The 19236-nt window shown below is 38.3% G+C and overlaps 1 protein-coding gene across 6 annotated transcripts in view; it reads right to left on the bottom strand.

The window, feature by feature from the left end:
• Positions 1-3313: 3313 nt before the first annotated feature.
• PAFAH1B1 (platelet activating factor acetylhydrolase 1b regulatory subunit 1) overlaps positions 3314-19236 on the bottom strand; it is a 70487-nt gene continuing 54564 nt past the window's right edge. For 3 of the 6 annotated variants that reach the window (XM_036341082.1, XM_036341079.1, XM_036341080.1), the window contains 6 exons: positions 17430-17598; positions 13854-13956; positions 12898-13126; positions 10496-10597; positions 8993-9149; positions 3314-7438 (listed from right to left, as the gene is read on the bottom strand). In XM_036341082.1, the coding sequence (XP_036196975.1) occupies positions 7365-7438; positions 8993-9149; positions 10496-10597; positions 12898-13126; positions 13854-13956; positions 17430-17598 (834 nt within the window). In that variant the 3' untranslated portion in view covers positions 3314-7364. Of the gene's footprint in view, positions 7439-7889; positions 7974-8992; positions 9150-10495; positions 10598-12897; positions 13127-13853; positions 13957-17429; positions 17599-19236 lie in introns of all 6 variants that reach the window. The other 3 variants (XR_004972929.1, XR_004972930.1, XM_036341081.1) reach the window with 3 other exon arrangements.

Raw genomic sequence — 19236 nt, 5'->3', positions numbered from 1 at the left:
TCTCTCATCGATGTTTCTCTCTATCCCTCTCCCTTCCTCTCTGTAAAAAATCAATAAAATATATTTAAAGAAGAAAAAAAGCCCGGCTGGCGTGGCTCAGTGGTTGAGCATTGACCTATGAACCAGAAGCCACGGTTTGATTCCTGGTCAGGGTACATACCTGGGTTGCAGGCCTGATCCCCAGTGAGGTGTACAGGAGGCAGCCAATCAATGATTCTTATTGATGTTTCTATCTCTCCCTCTCTGAAATCAATAAAAACATATTTTTTTAAAAAATGAGGAGGGAGAGGTCAATGGGGGAAAGGAATCATGTAATGCTTTAAACAATAAAGAATTAAAAAAAAAAGATGCAGACCAATACACAGTTATCCTGAGAACAAAGTCATTTCATGTAAAATGATGGATGAGTCTTCCTAATTGCAAGTGTGGGCAACCTGATTCTTGCTTAAGCATTCCCAGCCTCCACCTCATTTTTTAAAAAATGTGTTTTTTTTTTAAATATATTTTATTGATTTTTTACAGAGAGAAAGGGAGAGAGATAGAGAGTTAGAAACATCGATGAGAGAGAAACATCGATCAGCTGCCTCCTGCACATCTCCTACTGGGGATGTGCCCGCAACCCAGGTACATGCCCTTGACCGGAATCGAACCTGGGACCTTTCAGTCCGCAGGCCGACGCTCTATCCACTGAGCCAAACCGGTTTCGGCTTTAAAAAATGTTTTTATTGATTTTTATAGAGGGAGAGGGATTGATAGAAACATTGATGAGAGAATCATTGATCAGCTGCCTCCTGCACTCCTCTCACACTGGGGATTGAGCCAACAACCCAGGCATGTGCCCCGACTGGGAATCCAACCGTGACCTCCTGGCTCATTGGTAGATGCTCAACAATTGAGTCACTCCGGGCAGGCTCCATCTCGTTCTTAATGGCCATCCCACAGTGGAGTTAGCAGGAGGGTTGTAATGTGAGCAAGGTGCTCAAGGATGGGATGAGGGCCTTTCTTGCATCACTAAGTTTAAAAATTGCTTAAAAGATGTCAGAAGGTCCTTCTTACATTTAAAATAGTGAATAAGATGTTTTATACAAGCAGAACCAGATAAAAGATCAAGTGTATTTGCGTTCATCCCAACTCACCCTTTAATTAGCTTAATACCCTTGGCATATGACTTAACTGAGCTCGTTTTCTAGTTCCTAAAAGTGTGCTAATATCTACCACCAAGAAGTAATGTGAGCATAAAGGTGTATATTGAGAATAAGGTAAGTGTTGGCACCTAACAGGCATTCATGGCAGGTAATTCCCTAAGAGGGCTGGCCCCGGCCAGTGTGGCTCAGTTGTTGAGTGTTGACCTATGAACCAGGAGATCATGGTTTGATTCCATCAGGGCACATGCCTGAGTTGTGGACTCGATCCCCAGTGTGGGGTGTGCAGGAGACAGCCGATCAATGATTCTCATCATTGATTATTTCTACCTCCCTCTCCCTCTCAAATCAATCTATATTATAAAAGGCCAGTAGCTGGAACGCCGAAATGCTGGAAGGACCAAATGACCAGGCACCAGAAAGTGCATGGAGCACCTCTTAGTCACTCCCCCCCCCCTGCCCCGCCCGATTTTGCACACTGGGTCTCCAGTAATAATGTATTAAAAAAAAAAAAAAGAGGGCTGGTGACTAAGTGGGAATGATGACCATACTCAGTCTTTACAAAGGAACAAACTCCATGTGTCGAAGTGATGTTGAAAGAGAACTGAGTTCCAACCCCAGCTGTGGGGCCCAGGGACTAGTGACTTGTCCAAATCTCTCCTTCAACGAGAAGTTAGATGAGTCATTTAGAGAAGTGGTTCTCGGACTTGAGCCTGCAGCGGAGCTGCCTGGATGGTTTGTGAAGATGTATTTGCTTGGTCCCATCCTGTTCTGGGTACAGTAGGTATGAGATGGAGCCAAAAAACTTGGCGTTTCTAACAAGTTCCCAGGTGATGCTGATGCTGCTAACCTGGGAACATTGGAGAATCACTTGCTAGACAATTCTTACATGCCAGCAGTTGAGAATTGTGTCTGTATTAAAGTCGTTTCACCAAAGACTAAACAAGGACAGCAGCCATCACCTGGTTTAAGTACATGGATGCAACACCATTTCTCCACCAAGTCTTCCCCTTTCCTATCCCTCATCCTTCATCAGGGAGACATAACCTTGAATCTCAGAAGCAAGCTTGATGTGTGTGTGTGACTTGTCAGTGAGTCACTCAACAGGTTTTGGACAGCTAAATTCCCTAAGGCTAGAACACCCCTAGGGAAAGTGGTCAGGCTCATCATCTGAATCTCAGCCTAGGGAAAGAGAAGCCCTGCAAGGAAACGGCAGGGAACTGTAACCTCAAATTACTCTGGTGCTTTGGCCCAGCTTCCCATTTGGGGAGAAGAGGCTACTGCCGGTAGGAGGCAAGGAAACAACTGGGCTGTAAGAGCCACCCCAGCATTCACCAAGTCCTTTATCCATAAAAATGCCTGGAGACTTCTCGTGTGTCCTAAAGACACTGGGCGCTGAGCAGTAGACTGGGGATGAAAGGCAGGATGTCCAACATGTTTAGTTGGTTAGAGCATCATCCCAATGCACCAAGGTTGCAGTTTGATCCCTGGTCAGGGAACATACAAAAATCAACCACTGACTTGGAGTGAACACACAGTACAGTGTACAGATGACATATCGTAGAATTGTGCACCTGAAACCTATATAATTGTTAACCAGTGTCACCCCTATAAATTCAATAGGAAAATCAAGCAAAAAATGCATAAAGTAGGAAAAAATCAATGTCTAAAATCATTTTAAAAATAAAACACAAAGCACTTTAAAGCACAGAGAAAGCTGTGGGGTTTCCTGGGGCAAGGGTGAACACTCTTTTGGCACACATCATTCAAAATGTAAAACAAAACCGTCCCTGGGCCTTGATCCCCATAAGAAGGCCAAGTCTTTTTATGAGGGGCTATAATAGGTCATTCTTGGCTTCAGCTTTCTGGCCTCAGCTGTAGAGACAGCGTGAGAAAAGGCTGCTGGAGGGAAGGGTGCCTGCTCAGAGGAGGAGAGGGTCCTTGGAAAGTCTGCAGCTGGCAGATTCCACAAGAGCCCCCACTGATGCTCCAAATAGTGAGGACGAAGCAGACAGCAAAGGCAGTGCTGACACTATTAAAGGAAAAAAAGCCTTCCATCAAGGCCCTGCCACCCATCTGTCTTCCTCTATGACTGGGCTTAACACAGTCCCACTTCCTATGAGGACTCAAAGTTTTAAAGCTGTGCACAAGGAGACAAAAAAAATCACATCTAGGTTTATAGGCATTTAATAGTTTACCAATTGGTACAATAAGATTTTTTAATATGCAGAAAACATGAATAAATTTTTGTTTTACACAGTCTGAGAGCAACAAATCTTACTGTAAAACACAAGAGCAATATTATATACATTCCTTTACTGATTTTTTTTTAAATTGTGTCAACATCTTCAGTTAACTCTTACAATCTGGGGAACTGTTTTCTCCAAACACCACCTCTGCAACGTTCATGAAATCAATGCTTGCCTTCGTGTCAGTGTCGGTCAGAATCAACTTCTAACCCGAAGATTTTGTGTTTATTTTTGTCATCTTCAGAGTGAGCTTTAGGGATGACGGAAGGATAGGCAGGACAAGAAAGCAGCTACTTACATGATAATAGTGTAAAGATAAAAAGGCCAGTTCAGTCCAGTCATGACTTGTAAATCCAGCTTGCCCTCCCCCCACCCCACTGGAAAAAAAACAAAAACAAAAAAGCCCTTTCCACCAATTTTGTACATGTTGCTTCTCTACCAGGAGAGTCTTCTTTGCATCATCTCGATTAACAGACTGGATTTATATACAGCTGGACAGAAAGAGGAACCATTTTAAGTGCCTTGTCCTTCAATCCAACACTTTTAACGTCAGTTGCTTAAGGATTATCAAGCCACCACTGTCAACAAACAAAATATCCTTTACTTTTAAATAGTTTTTCTTTAAATAAATTTACAAAAAACTATTTAATGAGTGATTATTACCTGGAAGTTCACACAGAAACAGAAAGAGGCAAACAGGAGAGCAGGGCACTGACAGTAAGGAGACTGGGCTTGGTGATCTAGAGCCAAAGCTTCCAAAGACTACAGTGAGCGCCCCATGGCCCGGACGACTTGCTAACACTAGTGATTTTAGAGCAGTGCTCTGGGCACACCATTGGTCACACCACACATGGACGAAACTGGACGGTCTTAGTCTCCTAAAGTGCAAGATGCCATGTCAAAAAGCAACTATTCTCCAAGTGATGTCTAAACCAGTTTCCGTGGCTTGCACTTCCAAGAGTGCAGCGAGGACTTCTTGGGCATGTTATATTAGGGTGGCACTGGAATGTCTTTTCACACAGACACAAGTCAATAATCATCTGAGGATGCGATTCTACCAGCTTTTTATTTCATAAATAAATGGCCAATTTGATTGAGAAAGTGACAAAGCAGCAGTGAACCTCTAAACCAATTAATAAATTCCTCTACTCACAATCCAAACCAGTAACCTTATCATTGTACTTATCCCAGGCAAGGCACAGGGTTAGATAGCAGACAGAGAAAACGGGAAGAAAGGGCATCAACAGGGCAGTTTCAAACAACAGTACAGGAAACCTCTGAAAATCGGATTCTGGATGGATCACTCTCCCCCACCCCCTCATTATTCAAACAGGGCTCCTTACATTTGGATCCAGTTGAGGACCATCCCTGAGATTCAAATGTTCGCTGCTTCTTAAATGGAGGATGTCTGGTAATTCAACTAAGCAGCAGGCTGTGGCAATCTCCCAAGGAAGGAAACTTGGTTTACAGAGTAACAACGTCTCTCCTTCTTTGTCAACAAGAGTCACTGTATGCTGCGGGAGAAGAACCCAGTGGACAGCAGCTTTGTTTCCTCCTAAATCGGTACCATTTTTTCCTTTATTGTTTGTATCTATGAATGATTTCTAGATGTTGTGGCTTACCCTTCAACAATTTGTGTTGCTACATGCTAAAAATGAATTAAAATACAAGACATTTATACATGTACAAACAAATGTTAAGATGCACCATTTCTAGGTATATTTCTTAAAACAGGACAGGAAATAGCAGCAAACAAGAACAAAGATATTTTCCATAGCTTTTGTAGAAAAATCCAGTCAGAACAGCTAAGGAGAAAACAAACAAACAAAAAAAGACTTCTCAGTGTGAGCAGGGTTGTGAGGCAGTATTGTCCTGAAAGTTATTCTGAGCTTAAGAAATTAGCTTAAGTTGTAATTTTTGTCCTCAAAAATAGCCATTAGTTCTCAAAAACACTTTTCCTTCCAGAGAGGTCTTTCAGGAATTAAAAACAAATAAGCAAACAAACAAAAATACACAAGCTAGACATAAAACTTTTAGTAAATATACGATCTATTCTCTGTGTATCTACAGGACATTAATTCTAACCCTTTGTCTTTTCCAGAAACCAACTTTCCATTAAATACTAAAAGGAACGTTTTAAAAACCACATTAAACAAATGAATAAAATGAAATTCAGAATAAATTTGTTAAACTGTTTTTGTTATTTCATTAACTTTTCAAATAACCATTAAAAAAAAAACCTGGTTAGCTAAGCAATAAAATTTTTTAATAATTTGTAATGGAATATTATTTCCAAAGTCATAGACAAAAATTCTCTTAAATTTACTTGTAGTAACTTTGGATCACAATACACAATGTATCAGGGAAATGTAAAATGCTGAACTGCCAAATTGGGGGTAGAGGCAGATAATGGAAGTTATTTTTTAAAAATATATATTTTTATTGATTTCAGAGAGAAAGGAAGAGGGAGAGAGAAACATCAATGATGAGAGGGAATCATTGATCGGCTGCCTCCTGCATGCCCCACACAGGGGATCGAGCCCGCAACCAGGGCACGTGCCCTGACCTGGAATCAAACCTGGGTGGACCCCCTGGTTCATAGGTTGAGGCCCAACCACTGAGCCACACTGGCTAGGCAGAAGTGATTTTCCTGTGAGTGGGAAAAATTCCCATAGACTCAGACCTAGTTTTCAGAAGCGTTAAGATCAAAAAGGGTTTATTCTAAAGCACGGTATTCCACAGCAAGATTTATTCTATTTGTGTATTTTAGCACTTCTTCAAAAACCCAGGGCCCAAGGACATGGAGGTTGTATGTGTGTGATATACATATACAGACTTATCCACTTAATAGATAGGTCCATATGCTTATAAACATTTATATATAAACAAAAGGTGAAAACACAGTACATTTTATGCACGCTCCATTAAACCCTGTCATTTTTAACTTGCAAGTTAAACACAGTTCAAATTGGTCAGATTCCTGTTGAAAAACAAAACTGCTATATTTCTCCCTCTCCCTTAAAATGAGCATACATAAGCTTTTCAATCTTTCTGTCATTATGTAATGCACATTGCACATCTCTAAAAAACATCAAAAATGAATAGTGATTTGTATCATGACACACTCAATGGGAAGATTAAATTCTACTTGGAAGTCACATCACTACACAGTCTAGTAGTATGGAGAATACAACTAGAAGTGTGTTTAATGTGGAGAATAGAAGCTTACAGTATTACAGTATTTTTTAATCTGCTTACAACGCATTAAGACCCAATGAAATAAATGATTTGCTATTAGCTGCTGAAATTTTTCTTATTTGAGATTTACACTCATTTTCTTACATAAATATACCACTAGCCTTTGCTTGATAGGCTGCCAAAACAAATGTATCCTATTGATTTGGCAAATGTGTCATGACAAAAATTCCAGGTGTAATCCTCAATAATTACATAGATGGTTCAGAAGATTTTGAATTGTAGCCTTATTATCTATCTAACATCCTTAAAGATTTATTAAGCACACTTAAGTGATGTTACATAAATACACATTTCAGAAAAAAACCCTAATAACCACCGCTTTTCCCCAAATGAGGCCATTAAGTCAGGCACCAACAGATAGCAGAAAGAAAAACAGGAATTAATAATCCAACATAAAATGACACTGTCAATTTATTCAGCTTAGTGCCCTAGTTCAATTATTCAATTTCTGCCTTCTTAGGCCTGGTGTGACCAATGCCAGCCCAGGTTTTTAAACCCTATGGTACTTCTAGACAACGTATGTAAATTTACAGTATACAATTTGGATTCACCATGCATGAATACTTTGTGTGTAACATTTAATAAGCTCAATCTACATCCAGAATAATTTACATGAAAGGACAATATTTATTTAAACAGAGCTCAATAGGGTAACCATGGTATCATCAGAGTGCATCCAGAGGAAAATCAGGAGGAGGGGCCAAAAGAGACTCAATCAGCGGCACTCCCACACCTTTACTGTTTGATCTACACTGCCAGTAACCACATATGGTGCCGTCTTATGGAAATCTGAAAGAAAAAGAAAAGGCTTTTGTAAAATCAGGTTGAAACAGATAAAATTTTTAATAAGCCACAACACACGCAAGTCCAAGGGCCAGGAATATCCTACTTTTTTCTATACACACCCACACACCCACCCTTGGAAGGTATCAACTAGATTAGGGAAACTAAGACGTCATGATTAAAACCTGTTATTACCAACTCAAAAAAAATACCCAAATCTACCTCCACTACCACCATCCCAAATGAAGCTGAATAAACACTCAAGTCTACAAGGATAACCTATGTATCCATTTACTGAACATATACTATGTTCCAAGCTAAATACTAATGGTTTATATTCAATTCATGTTAAATCCTTGTAACCATCTTATGACATGGATTCCCCCTATTCTGCTGAGGCTTTGCCTTCACCATTAGATCCATCATACTCTAATGTATTATATTTTACTGTATTCACTTTCTTCACTTCTAGAATCTGGTCCAGATGATAGTAAAGATGCTTATTAGCCCAGCCAGCGTGGCTCAGTGGGTGAGCGTCGACCTATGAAACAGGAGGTCACAGTTGGAGATTGCTGGTTAGGGCACATGCCTGGGTTGCAGGCGCGATCCCCAGTGGGGGCTTGCAGAAGGCAGCCAATTAATGATTCTCATCACTGATGTTTCCATCTCTATCTCCCTCTCCCTACCTCTCTGAAATCAACAACACACACACACACTCTCTCTCTCTCTCTCTCTAGAGGCCCAGTGCACGAAATTCGAACATGGGTAGGGTCCCTAGTGGCTGGTGGCTGGGGCCTCCCTTCCCCTGTGCCAGCCGTCAGTGCACATCATAGCAAGCGATCGAACTCCCAGTTGGTAGAACTCCCGAGGAGACACTTTGCATATTAGGCTTTTTTTTTTTAATGTATTTTACTGATTTTCTACAGAGAGGAAGGGAGAGAGACAGAGAGTTAGAAACATCGATGAGAGAGAAACATCGGTCAGCTGCCTCCTGCACATCTCCTACTGGGGATGTGCCCGCAACCCAGGTACATGCCCTTGACCGGAATCGAACCTGGGACTTTTCAGTCCTCAGGTTGACTCTCTATCAACTGAGCCAAACCGGTTTCGGCAAGGCTTTTATATATATAGATATTTTAAAAGATGCTTATTAAACTTAAATAGCATTCCCTGAGCTTCTAGTACATGATAACTTATAACTGCCAGAAGAAAAGGGCTGAGTAATATTTCCTTTGAGAAATTTAAAACTAGTAGGAGAGAAAAATTACCTATTAGAGTCATCAGTAAGCATCCTCTTCACAATTCTAGTTTCCAGAACCAAAATTGTGCAACAGAGAAAGTAATTTTTGTATTATAAGGTTGACAATGGCGAGAGAGAATTAAGGAAAGGAGAATTTAAAACAAATGACAGGAATTCACTAAGTTTTTAATCTATTCTGACCTAAAAGCCATCCATGGTCATTTCTTACCTGGAAAAGTCCACATGGTTATTACATAAAACTTGTTATACCTGGCACTCCAAAATCTATCTGCTCAAAAAACCTCATAACTCATACATACCCAAGGAGGTAACAAAGTGTTCATGCGCATTGAGGGTCTTCATGCATCGTTTGTTCTTATAATCCCATACACGTAGGGTTTTGTCATCAGCACAACTCAAAATAAACTTGCCCCCAGAATGGAACAGAACTCCACGTACCCAGTTATCATGACCCACCTTAAACACAAAAAGGTATTTGACTTAGTGAAGGGATAAATTACTTAAATAGCATCTATGAAAATACTAAGTCATATCTATGAAAATACTAAGTTGTAACTCAAAGCCCACTTAAACTACATGCACACACACATTAAAAAAAGCCAAAAACAAACAGAAAAAAAAAAAAAAGTCTAGGGAATTCTTCTAGATTAAAAAAACAAGTGGAAACTAACAAGTAAATGCAATGAGTGATGCTTGACTGACTCCTAGAGGCAAAACAAAGTTATAAAGAACACTACTGGGATAATTGGAGAAATTATTAGTACATTAATGGTAAATTTGAGTGTGATAATTGTATTGTGGTTAATGGTAGAATACCCTTGTTCTTAGGAGACACATGTTGTCATGTCTACAAGTCAAGTAACTCAAATTGTTCAAAAAATGAAGGTAAACACACACATACAGAGAAAAAATGTTAAAAACTGGTGACTGTAGGTGAAGGGTATACAGTCACCCGTATATCTATTCACCCATCCACCTAATTCCCGTCGCAGCATTTCCATTTCTTTCAATTTAGCCTAAGAAATAATTAAAACCAGGCCCAGAGATTTAGTTAACAAAGATGTTCATCAAAACACTGCATGTAATTAACGTATAGTGTATCTAATGACATGAGCAAGTGTCATATACCTTCTAAATTAAGTTTGCTACAAAACAGAAACAAAGTCTGCTGCAAAGCAGTATGTACAAGCATAACATTTTAATTTAAAAAACACCACCAAATTCATCTACAGAATAATGTAAGAAAATATCACATGGGGCTATTTAAATATAAACCAAAATTAAATCAATTAATTCACTTCTTCAGTCTCACTAGCCACGTTTCATTAGCTCATTAGCTGCATGAGGCTAGTATAGTTACACTATTGGACAGTGCAGATAAAAAAGACAACCAAGATGACACTACTAGAGGAAAGTTTAAATTTCTAATTAATTCTTGATGATACTTCCATGTGTTTATCATAAACTTCAAAGTATAGTTAGCACCTAAGGAATCTCTAAAACTAACACAGCTATTTTTATCAAATTACAAAAACTGCTTCTTGGATTAATGTCCACAGATCCTCTTGGAAATCTCTTAGGCAAACAGGAATGTCCACAATCCTGTACTATCATATATATATATCCCCTCATACTGAAATCTAGGTTTCAATGGGAGAAAAAAGGGGACATATGTAATACTTTCAACAAGAATTACTAAAAAAAAAAAAAAAAAAAAAAAAAGTGAGCCATAAAAAACAACAAAAAACTTAAAAATAGAAAAGGAAAGAAAACAAAGAAGTAGTGAGGTTATTCAAACTTACAAGGGTCATAAGGCACATGCCAGTACTGACATCCCACATCTTAATAGTCTTGTCTCTGGATCCAGACAGCAAGAATGGCCCAGGCTTGCCACTTTTTTTAGTCTATATAAAACATAAAAATTAAGTTTCCCATGCAAGAAGTTACATAAGGACTTTAAATGACTTTTATCTATTCATGATCTATATTTCTAATTTTATAAAAATGATTTTTTAACAAATAAAAATTGGTAAGAAGACTTAAGAACTACCTCCTTAACAAATTTCCAGTATGCTGTACAGTACATTTCCAGGACTTATTCATCTTGTTTTACTGTATCAAAATGGACAAGTTTTGTCCTGGCTGGTGTAACTCAGTTGGATGGAGCATCATCCTGTGCACCGAAAAGTTGCTAGTTCGACCCCCCACGGGAGGCAATCGAAGGATGTTTCTCTCATACATTAATGTATGTTTCTCTTTCTCTCTCTCTCCCTCTCTCTCTCTCTCCTCTAAAATCAGTAAAACATACCCTCAGGTGAGGATTAAAAAAAAAACACCAAAAAAAGCACACCTTTTAACCTACAGAGGCTACAAGGAAGGACCCAGATAATATAAATATTGATGTTTCTCTCTCTTCCTTCCTCTTCTCTCTCAAACCAATAAAAATTTAAAAATGTAGTTTCTACAATATCAAGATGATAAACTTAATGTTCAAGACATCTGTAATCAAGAAGGATCTTACAACTATACAATTTAGCATTTATATCTAAAGTCCAGATAGAATCAAATTAATGACATATTGTATGTAACTACCACCAGAGGGCAGTAAAAAGAATTCGAAATGCAACCAGCCAGCCAAAACAGAGATTACAATAGAAGCTCCATTTAGAAATACAATGGAGAAAGGGTGGGGGAGAGGAAAGATTCTCCTCCTTCACTTGTTTGTTTGTTTGTTTTTAATGTATTTTATTGATTTTTTTACAGAGAGGGAGGGAGAGGGATAGTTAGAAACATCGATGAGAGAGAATCATTGATCAGCTGCCTCCTGCACACCCCGCACTGGGGATGTACCCCGCAACCAAGGTACATGGCCTTGACCGGAATCGAACCTGGACCCTTCAGTCCGCAGGCCGATGCTCTATCCACTGAGCCAAACTGGTCTGGGCCCTTCACTTGCTAAAATGTAATTTTTAAAAATCCACAGCAGTGCCCTGGTTGGTGTGGCTTAACTGGTTGAGCATCGTCCTGTGCGCCCACCAAAAAAGATTGCCAGTTCATTACCTGGCCAGGGCACATACCCAGTTTGCAGGCTATCTGGGTCGAGGTGCTTTTGGAAGGCAACTGATTGATGTTTGTCTCACATTGATCTCTCCCTCTAAGGAAAAAATCTGTAATAGAAAAGTCTGATCAAGGGTATCAGAGACCTCCATATGAAATATTCTTCATTTAAACAAATACTTTTTAAAAATATATTTTTATTGATTTCAAAGAGAAAGGGAGAGGGAGTGAGAAATATTAAACTGCATTCCATCAAAAATAATTATGTCCATTAAAAAAGGTGATTTTTCTAAAAGATAACTTTAACCTCTCCATAAGTTTTATTCTGCACTGGTATACTCTTAAAACAATGGCATTTCTAATAATCTGAATAACCACTTTCCCTCTTTAGGAGAACCCCTACCCCCATTAGACAACACAGGTCAGCTGACAGCATTAATACAAACTGGCTTAAAAATATAAACACGCCCGGCCACCCTGGCTCAGTGGTGGTCATGGTTCGATTCCTGGTCAGGGCACATGTCTGGATTGTAGGCTCAATCCCTAATAGGGGGCATGCAGGAGGCAGCCAATCGATGACTCTCGTCAGTGATGTTTCTCTCTCTCTCCCTGTCCTTTCCTCTCTGAAATTAATAAAAATATATATTTTAAAAAAATTATATCCTACATAATAAAGATGTAATATGCAAATGGTCGTTACACTGTGAAGTGTAATGACCGACTGCGTAATGACCAGATCACGAATCAGCAGGAGGGGGCAGTGAGCTACAAGCAGGCGGCAGAGAGCTACAGGAGGTGGCAGGGCAGCAAGCTATGGGGGGGTGGGGGGGTGGGGGGGGTGGAAGGTACAGGAGGGCGGGGCAGCAGGCAGAGAGCTACTGGAGGACAGCAGCGAGCTATTGGCAAGCTACTGGTGCACAGATTTGTGCACAGGGCTGTGTGTGTGTGTGTGTGTGTGTGTGTGTGTGTGTGTGTATAAAAACACCTGCAAGTTGAAAAGAGTAAAAAATGATAAGATTCATAATTCTGGAATACAGATTTTTAAATGCATTAATGGCTCTAAAATTGAGCATCAGAAAAGTTACCTAAGTTTCTGAGCTATCAGCAATAAAATAAAATCATGAAATGACACATAAACCATAGTTACCTCAGATCCTGTTGCTTCAGAGATGGAAGAATATGAGCTTTCTGGAGCCCAGGAAATGCATTCTACCACATGCTCATGTTCTCGAAGCTCAGCCTTGCATTCCTTTGTTGCTACGACCCATACTCGCACAGTCTGGTCATTGGAACAGCTGGCTATCAGAGTGCCATCCTGATTTGGCCGCACCATACGTACCCACTCTCTATGTCCTGTGAATGTCTTCACACAGTAGCTGTCAAAATAAGTAATAATTTATGTTGTGAATGGTAATCCATTGGGACACTTCCCAGAAGCAATGCAAAACTTACAATGTATACTGGAATGAAGAGAATGACAACAAGTTAGTGAAATCGTATGCAAGTCAACAGAATAAATGTACATTCCTGGTTAATAAAAGATGGGGACAGGCTGGAAAGTCAAACATCAGTTAAAATAAGCTTATGGGAGAATCATTAAGGAGCTAACCAAATCAACAAAATCTAAAAAGTAAAATATAGAGAGGAAATCTTTTCAAAATTAAACACACACAATAAACCTAACAAAAATATTTCTAGCCATGTTGGGGGAAAAGCATGCTCTACTAATCTGGGTAAAACCAGTAGGTTAAGGTTCTATTTTAACAATCATGTAATTCTAAGCACAACCAAATTAAACCTAATAGGGGCATACCTGTACAAATGTTATCTACATTTTATTTCAACCCACAGAGAGATAACCTAAAAGAAGACCACAGAGAAAATAAGCCATTACAGAGAAGATGGCTTTGAAGGACATAGATTTTCTTTTATAATTTCTCTGTTTTTTGGGGGAAGATACATTTAGATTTCAAAACTTAGTTTTAAAGTACATAATAAAATTACCATGATGACCATTATGGGTAAAAGCTAAAATTATTGGAACATTCAGAATACAATTTTGTCTAATATCTCTTTACCAGATATTTAACTAAATCTACTTACCCAGTTTGCACTTCCCACATTTTTATAGTTTTATCTCTTGAAGCAGACACTATATGATCTCCGTTGGGCATGATGGCTACTGAAGAAACATTGTGGTCATGGCCTAAAACACATAACACAGCAACATTATTAAATAATATGCCACCAAGAGCAATTAAACCTGTTTACCACAAGATTTCACCATGGGATTTTAAATAACACAGCAACTTTATTTTATTTTTTTTTAAATATATTTTATTGATTTTTTTACAGAGAGGAAGGGAGAGAGATAGAGAGAGTTAGAACATCGATGAGAGAGAAACATCGATCAGCTGCCTCCTGCACATCTCCTACTGGGGATATGCCCGCAACCCAGGTACATGCCCTTGACCGGAATCGAACCTGGGACCTTTCAGTCCACAGGCCGACGCTCTATCCACTGAGCCAAACTGGTTTTGGCAACACAGCAACTTTAAATACACTGGGCTTTATTATAAATTTGATTAAAAACTTGGATTTACACAAAAAAGGAACTAGTACCAATAAAATAATCCACAATAAATAGTCAACTCAATTTATAAATAAATTTCAAACTGTACAACTGTTTTAAAACCATAAGGTGTCAGTATCATCAGTATCTGAATATGTAAGTGTGGGGCAAAAGAAGGTTTATAGCTGTGAGTATGCAAAACAGTTTATTCTTGTATTATTCTTTATTAATATTGTATTATATCTTTTTATTGTTGTTATTTCATTTCCTTACTTATGATTTATCTTTTAAGTAATGATGGCTGGTAATTTAATTTACTTTTAATACACTGAATGTTTATGTATGAACACTAGGAAAACACACAAATATTTCCACTGTTCATATTCTATGACATAAAATAGAAATAAAGCTAAAAAGACTAGGTAAGAAAAATGGGGATATGATTCTATATTTAAAATAGTGGTTGCCGAAACCGGTTTGGCTCAGTGGATAGAGCGTCGGCCTGCGGACTGAGGGGTCCCAGGTTCGATTCCGGTCAAGGGCATGTACCTGGGTTGCGGGCACATCCCCAGTGGGAGATGTGCAGGAGGCGGCTGATCGATGTTTCTCTCCCATCGATGTTTCTAACTCTCTATCTCTCTCTCCCTTCCGCTCTGTAAAAAATCAATAAAATATATTTAAAAAAAAATAAATTAATTAAAAAAAAAATAAAATAAATAAAATAGTGGTTGAAATTATCTTTTGTTGATATTCATGGTGGTAAAAAATGCATTATTCCATATACATTATTCACAATCCTAACTAATCAGTTATCCTTGAAGGAAAGAGCCCCAGGGAGTCCGCAGATTTTATGAAAGGATTCAACAGAATTCCTCTACTTGGTAAGCCTTGAATGCATTTAATTAGGGAAGAAAACACACTCTTCAAATTACACTCTCTATGTAATCATGTAGCTTACTCAAGAGCCAGCATTTCTGAATAATATGTTTAGAAAAATATTTTATTACTAACACAGTATGTATTCCTTATATAAAATCTAAACATTTAAATTTCATCATGTTTAAAGAAACAAGTCTGGTTGGTGTCGCTTAGTGTTTGAGTTTCAATTCACGGACTAAGAGGTCACTGGTTCGATTCCTGGTCAGGGAACATGCCTGGGTTGTGGGCTCAAGATCCCCAGAGGGGCGTGCAGCAGGCAGCCGATTAGTGTTTCTATCTCTCTATCCCTCTCCCTTCCTCCCTTTCTAAAATCAATAAAACATATTTTAAACTAAACAATAAATAATAATAAAAAAAACCACAAAAAAACAAAAACCCTTATTTACTGAGCACCTTCTATGTGCCAGGTATTAAACCAAGATAATCAAGTACAGAAAACCTGTTTTACTGTGCTTTACTACACTGTGCTTCACAGATACTGCGTTTTCATCAACATCCAAGAAAGACCCTTCACCAGCAAAAGAAATAAATCAATCACAATGCACTAAAAGCTCAGATTGATGAGCAGCGCTTTCTAGCAATACGTTTTTTAAAATTAAGGTATGTACACTGAGTTTTTAAAAATACAGAATACTACTATACACTTGATAGAACTGTGTAGTATAAATACAACTTCTACTATATGTCCTGAAACCAAAATATTCATGACTCACTATATTGTGATATTTGCTTTATTGTGGTGGTCTGGAATTAAACCCACAGTATCTCCAAGGTATGCCTATGTGGTCTCATTTTATCCTCACGACAAGCCTATACAGTGGGGCCTTGACTTAAGAGTTTAATTCGTTCCGTGATGGAGCTCGTAACTCAAATTACTCGTATGTCAAATCAAAAAGTGAACGAGTCAGACACGTGATGCTGGGCTGATGTTGTGGCGTTCACTGTGATGTTCGCTGCGCCAACTAGCGGTGGGGTATCTGAAGCTGGCTCGTAACCCGAATTTTAGCTCGCAACTCAAAGCAAAAAATCGGCCGAGAGACGGCTCGTATCTGGCTCGTATCTCGAAAAACTCTTTAGTCGGGACACTCGTAAGTCAAGGCCCCACTGTAATTGAGGTATTATTACCTCTATCTTGCAGATGAAAGAGGTTAAAACTTCCTAATGCCATAAGTAAACAAGTAGGCAATTTAAACCCAGATATATCTAATTCCAAAGCTCTTTCCACAAAGCTAAACTGACTCAGAGAACAGTCTCCATGACAAAACCCAGACAACAACCTAACAATAAGACTATAGTATTAAAAAGTGAGCAAGGGAATCTGGATTCCAGCTTTTACTATACCCACTCTCTCTCAACTTCAGTTTCCCAATTGAGAAAAATGATTAAAAAAAAAAAAAAAGACAAAAACATCCTACTAACAACTTCATTTTCTCAAAAACAGATAGATGTCCTGCAGTTTTTCTTATTAAAAAATATTTGTGGCCCTAGCTGGTTTGGCTCAGTGGATGGAGCGTCGGCCTGCGGACTAAAGGGTCCCAGGTTTGATTCTGGTCAAGAGCATGTACCTTGGTTGCGGGCACATCCCCAGTGTTTCTAGCTCTCTATCCCTCTCCCTTTCTCTCTGTAAAAAATCAGTAAAATATATTAAAAAAAATATTTGTGAAAACAATTTTCATATTTTATATGAAATACTTATTTCAATAAGAGATACTTAAAGCATCATAACAAAAACAACTCTCAACTATGGCTTATCCATGGACTATCTACATCATATAGTCCTTCAACAACACAGACAACTAAGAATTGAATGAAGGGAACCTGCACACGGTTAGAAAACAATATTCTTGCCTTAACTGGTTTGGCTCAGTGGATAGAGCGTCGGCCTGCGGACTCAAGGGTCCCGGGTTCGATTTCGGTCAAGGGCATATACCTTGGTTGCTGGCCACATCCCCAGTAGGGGGTGTGAAGGAGGCAGCTGATCGATGCTTCTCTCTCATTGATGTTTCTAACTCACTATCCCTCTCCCTTCCTCTCTGTAAAAAATCAATAATATATATATATATATATATATATATATATATATATATATATATATATGAATGACAATATTCTTATTTCTGGAATGCCATGTGAGAAATCAGTATCAAATACCACCCTCTATTCCTTACCGTGCATGGTTCTGATGCATTCAAAGCCCTGAAAATCCCATAGTTTAATGGTCATATCTGCAGAACAGGAAGCCAGAAGCTTGCCACTGTGGTCAAATGAAATATCCTGTACAGAGTCTGTATGCCCCTTAAGAGTTCGTTCAAAATCTCCAGTCTCATAATCCCACACCTGTCACATGAACAAAAAACTGGTTAATATCAACCCATCACTTTGTTTCACATTTGCACTCAGCAGGCTAGTCTGGCACCTTACTAATTAACTGAGAAAGTGACAAAGGGTCACTGTCTTAGAAATTAGCACATCTTCATTATAAATTGGTCTTTCCTCTAAGAGAGAAAATTGATGGTGCAATTTTTAAAATGGACCTCTAGTACCACATTATCTACCATGCACCTAATTATGCTAGTGATTAAGTATATAAAGCCACAAGACAAAGTCCCTTCCCAATCTGACAGTAGACAACAGATATGTTAATAAGTAAATTTTAGTACAAAGAGTTTCAGGGGGCTATGATAGGCATTTATATGTAGAATGAAAGTAACAATGAAGGAGTACTCAATTGTACTAGATAAGTGGAATTCAGATATCTAAGAGGCCAAGAAAAGACTTCACATGACGTAACTGTCCATGAAAAGCAGATTAACAAAAGAATGTCATTCTGATGTAAAAAAGCCAAAGTCACATATTTTAAAGATAACTTTTCTAAGATAAAGAAATAATGAGCTATCAAGAATAAATATTAGAAACGCATCTCAAGAAAATACTGAACTTTCATTCTGGTGGCCAAATGCAAGTGTGAAGTTAATCTTTCACCAATACCAATTATACTGCTCTAAAGTCAAATGATTAATTCCATTTTTCCCATAATAATTTCAAATTTATCTGTGGTAGGGTATATACCAACCAATTTAGACAAATGTAGAATGGCTAAGATATAAAATTTGCAACTATAATGAATTTATGACATGCATCCAATGTTACGTAAAAAAAAAAATTTACACATTATATAAAAAAGAACCTAAGAAAAACTATCTTTGAAAAATATTTAACAGAAAGCTTCTGTACCCTTCCCAATATAAACAAATTTTTTCCATGTAAATGTTTAAGTACTCCTACATGTGTTTAATTTTGTGTAACTTTGTTAGACTTATCCTTAATTGTGGTTTCTTTTTTTTTCTTTTCTTTTTTTTTTTTTTTTTGCAAAAGCAGAAGGTCCTTTATTGAGTTAGCTAACCCGACCCGGGCCTCCAGTCGACACAGCGACCGGAAACCGAGTCAATTGTGGTTTCTTGATGATACTATAAGTTGCATTTTTAAATTTCAAATTTCAATTATTTATTGCTAGTTTATAGTAATGCAATTACATTTTGTATATCGACTGTGTATTCTGTTAGTCTGTTAAATTCAGTCATAGTTCTAGTGGCTTTTTTGTACGCTCTTTGGAATTTTCTACATAGATCATGTCTGCAAATGAAGTGTTTCATTTCTTTCTTTCAAATCTGTATGCCTTTTATTTCTTCTTCTTCCTTACTGCACTGGCTAGGCACTCCAGTATAAAAGTCTATACAACTGGTTGAGACTGGACATCCTGCCTGGCCTTGGTTTCTGATCTCAGAGGAAAGCATTCAGTTTCCACCAGTAAGTATTAGGACCACTGTAGGTTTTATCAGATACCTTTACCTTTTATCAGGTTACCTCTCCTTCTAGCTTGCTCAGTTTTTCTCATGAATGGATATTGGAATTTTTCAAATGCTTTTTCTGAATCTATTTTTTTAAATGTTTTCACTGATTTTCAGAGAGAGGAAG

Source organism: Myotis myotis, unplaced genomic scaffold, assembly GCF_014108235.1.
Source record: "Myotis myotis isolate mMyoMyo1 unplaced genomic scaffold, mMyoMyo1.p scaffold_m19_p_17, whole genome shotgun sequence".
In the NCBI taxonomy this organism is placed as follows: Eukaryota; Metazoa; Chordata; class Mammalia; order Chiroptera; family Vespertilionidae; genus Myotis; species Myotis myotis.
This window is presented reverse-complemented; position numbering and strand designations above follow the sequence as displayed.